This window comes from Clupea harengus, chromosome 22, assembly GCF_900700415.2.
Source record: "Clupea harengus chromosome 22, Ch_v2.0.2, whole genome shotgun sequence".
Taxonomy (NCBI): domain Eukaryota; kingdom Metazoa; phylum Chordata; class Actinopteri; order Clupeiformes; family Clupeidae; genus Clupea; species Clupea harengus.
This window is the reverse complement of record NC_045173.1, coordinates 6,197,571-6,202,099: the sequence shown is the minus strand read 5'-3', so window position 1 is coordinate 6,202,099 and position 4,529 is coordinate 6,197,571. Positions and strand designations below refer to the sequence as shown.

At 43.2% G+C, this 4,529-nt stretch overlaps 1 protein-coding gene across 1 annotated transcript; it reads right to left on the bottom strand.

Annotated features, from left to right (window-relative positions):
• Positions 1–698: 698 nt before the first annotated feature.
• Positions 699–4,263, bottom strand: pou4f2 (POU class 4 homeobox 2). The gene is made up of 2 exons (XM_012831314.3): positions 3,429–4,263; positions 699–3,123 (listed from the first exon to the last, which is right to left on the bottom strand). The coding sequence occupies exons 1-2, from the start codon at positions 3,618–3,620 to the stop codon at positions 2,203–2,205; spliced, it is 1,113 nt and encodes a 370-aa protein (XP_012686768.1). The 5' UTR covers positions 3,621–4,263; the 3' UTR covers positions 699–2,202.
• Positions 4,264–4,529: the final 266 nt, after the last annotated feature.

Sequence of the window (4,529 nt, the reverse complement as noted above, 5' to 3'; positions counted from 1 at the left end):
AACTCAGATTATAGTTCCTTGTAGATATAAATAAGGTCATTACAAAAAATTCACCTCATAATCAAATGCAAATCCATTCAACACCTTCAGGAAGGGGACAGGCCTTCATTTTCAAGAACACAGATTTAGGTCCTCTGACATTTGCCATAGTAACTGTCCATGGTGCTGAAAGCATGACGCCCGAAGCAAACGCCTCTACACGAGTGCCGTTTTATAAATGACACTACAGTAGGCATGTTTATTTTTTATACAGCCTAAATGTGAACCGAGGTAGGCTTCAAAGCTTGCCTATGTCAGTTCCGAGCACTGTCGACTGTGGATTTAAATGGGCCTCGGCACGTTGGCAGGCGAGCTGTTTTTCTGGCGGCTTGACATCTGGCAGAGATGTGCTCGGGGGACTCTGTAGCTCTCCACGGACCCCCTGATTAGACTGTAATAGAATATTAGCATTTGCTCCCAGGTAGGCTTCCAAGGGCTGCAAAATCTGGCAGAAGCGTGTCGCCAAGACGCAAAAAAGTAGCCTCCTGATTTTACATTAGTATGGTTTTGTTTGCATTTTTAAAATGCAAATAAATTCACCATGGACTTACATATATTTGAAAGCAAACAACCACGTGGTCGAGATTTAGAGGCCGTTTTCTTTTCAAATAACAGGCTATGTTAAGGGCCTTTGACCAATTTCAAACAACGTCAAGAAGAATTACCCCATTTTGGAAAATATGCCTTATGATTCAACAGCGTTTGTGAAAATAAACTCACGGAGAACTTAAGATAAAATGTTAAATTTTGTTGTTTAATGAAACACATAGGTCAATTTAATTATCAAATAACTTAAAAATACATAACTTAATGAAATAATTCGACAGGAAAACCTAAAGCAACAGACATTACAGGTAGGGGTCACCTCATCTAAAACAGTTATACAGCAAAAACCTGTACGCATATTTAAATGTGCATTGAAATGTCCCAATAATATATTTACATTGTACACATATACGTCAATGAAATCAGTCTTCCTTTTAATTAAGAAAACATTTCTAAACAAAGTGAATTCAACAAGCAACGATGATGCGCGCATATTTATACAAATAAATAACCAGAAACATACACAAAAATAATTTTCAAAAGTGAAAACTATTTCATAAATCTCTCGATTGTACTATCTTAATAGTTCGATGAAACCTAAAGACCTTCGTGATTGAAATTAAACCGTCTTTTCCGCTTTTGTAGATGCCCACGCTTTACTGGCTGTCAGAATTAGATTTTCTTGAGTAAAACGAGGGGGAATCCCAATAAATATGTAATGAAGTAAACATTACCTCACTTGATAAATAGTTCATAAGAAACATGGCCACGCTGGCGCGAAAGAGCTCAGCAGATTCTGGGTCTAAACAAATCCAACTCACATCCGAAATAATGCATTTGAATTTCTCACTTTCTCAATATCTACAGACTAGACAGATACTGCTGTTCACCTTAAGTCAACATATGTCGAATATGAAGTGTAAGTACCAGAAATTAAATCATTTTATATTTCTGTACGTCAGCCCATACCTCTGCATACCTGCTCACACGTAGCCATCAATTACACAGAAGTGAAAAATAGGCATGGGCGGTTAAATTAATAATTTACAAAGGAACTGTTTGGTTATATTCTATAAAGAACTTACAGGTCAAGTGTCTGTCGTGATGTCCTATTTCTACTCACCCTGAATTACTGCCAAAGCGCTTTGTGACAAATTCATGTAAAATATAGATTCCATTGGCCACACACCCACCTCTGACCATAATGTTTTTTTTTCTTTAGGACTGTTCTTTCGTTACTGTTAGTTGCTTGGCCACTGCACAGCATAAAACGCCTTTCTCTCAAAAAATCTCTAAATATTTATACTAAAAGTTTCTTATTGACTCATACGTCATTGACACAAAACAGTGAAGAATTATAAATGGGGAAAATTGGTGATCTTACTTGCTTAGTCAAATGATCCTTTACATAATTCCACATCCTCCTTGCGTACTGGAAGTGACAGTGTTCTAGTCAGTCAATTTGAAAGCCATGAGTTACTCTGGCCCACAGCACACGTTACTGATGATTGAAAAAGATGTGACTTAAGAAATATAATACAAATAGTCTTTCATTAGTCTCTTTTTTTAAAGTCCATAAGATACTGGCGTTGATTTAGAGCAAATATGGTGACAGCACTAGACGCATGCAGAGTACTTCATTCGTTTTTGTTTCTGTCGCTGATTGCAGAACCAGACACGCACAACGTTCTTTTTGAGGTCCAGTTTCTCAGCTATCGCCGCTATTTTCTCAGAAGAAGGACGGGGCTGAATGGCAAAATAAGCTTCGAGGGAGCGCTTCTCTGGGGCTGCTATTGACGTGCGCTTTCTCTTCTTCTCCGCTCCGTTGAACAGCTCCGGTTTATTCAGTTTATCTCGGTGAGATTTCTCTGCTTCCTCCAGCCAGGCTTGGAGAATTGGCTTTAGTGCGATCATGTTGTTGTGAGACAATGTCAGAGACTCGAATCGGCAGATCGTGCTCTGGCTGAGAGAACCCACTCCGGGTATCTTCAGATTGGCCAGTGCTCCTCCAACATCTGCTTGGGTCACGCCGAGTTTGATCCGCCGTTGCTTAAACCGCTCAGCAAAAGCTTCCAAGTCCCTTGGATCAGCATCCACGTCGCTCATACAGCCCATGTGGGTCGGCAGACCGTGGGCGTGAGCCATGTTGAGAGCCGCCTGATGCATATGGTTCATCCCGGCCATGTGAGATGGGTGCGCAGCCGTGGAGCCATCCGGCCCTGCCATGGCTCCTGCTAGTGCCAGTCCTGGGGCGATGTGGTCAAGCAGGTCCCCTTCTAGACCCTGGTGCGGCTGGTGGTGGTGATGATGATGGTGGTGGTGGTGGTGACCGAGGGCTGACGGGTGCGAGATGGGCACGGAGGAAGAGGAAGACGAGGTGCAGGGAAGAGTATTCATGGTGTGGTAGGTTGCGTCCGGCTTGTAGGGGCTGTGGTGAGGAGGGTGGTGGTGGCTCTTGTTCTGCGAGGCTATATCCACCGCCGCCAGAGCTTCCGCGCGGGCCAACAAGCTCTCATCCAAACCGCCGAATATATTGCTCTGCAATTGCAAATAGAATGCACACATAACTGTCAGTAGGGAATTCTAACCCCGCTTCGTGGTTTTAAAACATTTCCAGCGTGTAAAAAAGAAATCCTAAAAAAGAACACACAAAACAAGACACATGCAACATCCCAGGTCATAAAAATTAATACGAAAGGCAAACCCGAATGAATACATAAGTTGGGAGGGAGAAATGGAGGTGTTGGGTGATTTGCTGTGCAGACATGAAAAAAACATCAAGCAAAAGAAAAAAGTGGGCTGTCAAAATGTGCCTTTAAGCGGTGATTATGCAGAATACGTACCGGTGGGGTCGGGAGACATGCTCGGCGCATCGCCTCCGAGCTGCCGCTGGTGCTGATGGTATTACTGTGTCGGGAGCCTGAGCAGGAAGACGAAGGTACATTCGAATTGGAAGAATGCAAACTGTACTTGTGTTCGGGTAAACTGGTGTGGGGCATGGCAAAAGCCTGCTTGCTGTTCAGAGACATCATCATATTTGCAGGCGATCCAGCCTCTGCAAGTTCCTTTTAATAAGTTCAGACTCCGCCTCTTCTAACGGAGTTCAAGCCCAGATGTCTTCGTCTGAAAAGTCTCAAGTCACTGTCTGCTTGTGCGAATGTCGATGCGTCGAGAAGCGAAGAGGAGGAGGATGATGTCCCAAGTCTCTAGATAGCGCATCTATTATTACCCAACGGCGTGAGGGCTCCTGTTCGCGCAGTAGTCGTCGCTTTGCTCGAGAGATGTATCGTGAACCAATAAGCCATCAAAATGAGCACTGGTCCACGCGCTCCGTGTTACCTTTTGCGACAGATGCTTATTGTCATGCTATTCGGAATCTCCTTTCTCTTGTTTGTCTTTGGTTGCTCCTCTGTTATTGTCTTTTTTTTGTCGCCGAACTATTGATGTATTTCAGTAAGCTCCTGTTTGACAGCGTTTTTCAAAACAAAATGTAAAACCACGAGGAAAAAAAACTTTTCTCCCTTCTTTCAGGTATTCCAGGTCGTACAGTGGAAACAAATACTTCGCGTTTGTCTTTTAATGTTGGTTGGTCTTCGTAGGTTATTTAATTTAAATGTAGTGGTGGCAGTCACGTTACCTAGTGTAGGTTCAATGCTGCGGGGACTCGATCTGCCTCCAGACTAGAGGGAAGGGCAAGCTGTGTTCTCTCTTTCTCTCTCTCTCTCGCTTTCTCTCTCTCTCGTTCTCGCGCTCTTACTCTCGTCATAGTCTCACGGCTGTACCTGGAAAACCTTTCATGATTTATTATTCTTCATTAGCCACTGCTCCACTGGGGAATCTGCGCATGGGCAGTGTTCGACAAGACATTCATTCTGAATGTTTTTAGCTAGCATTGTATCGAATATCACCGAACTTTCAGTGAAAAACACAGCGTGTAATACAAC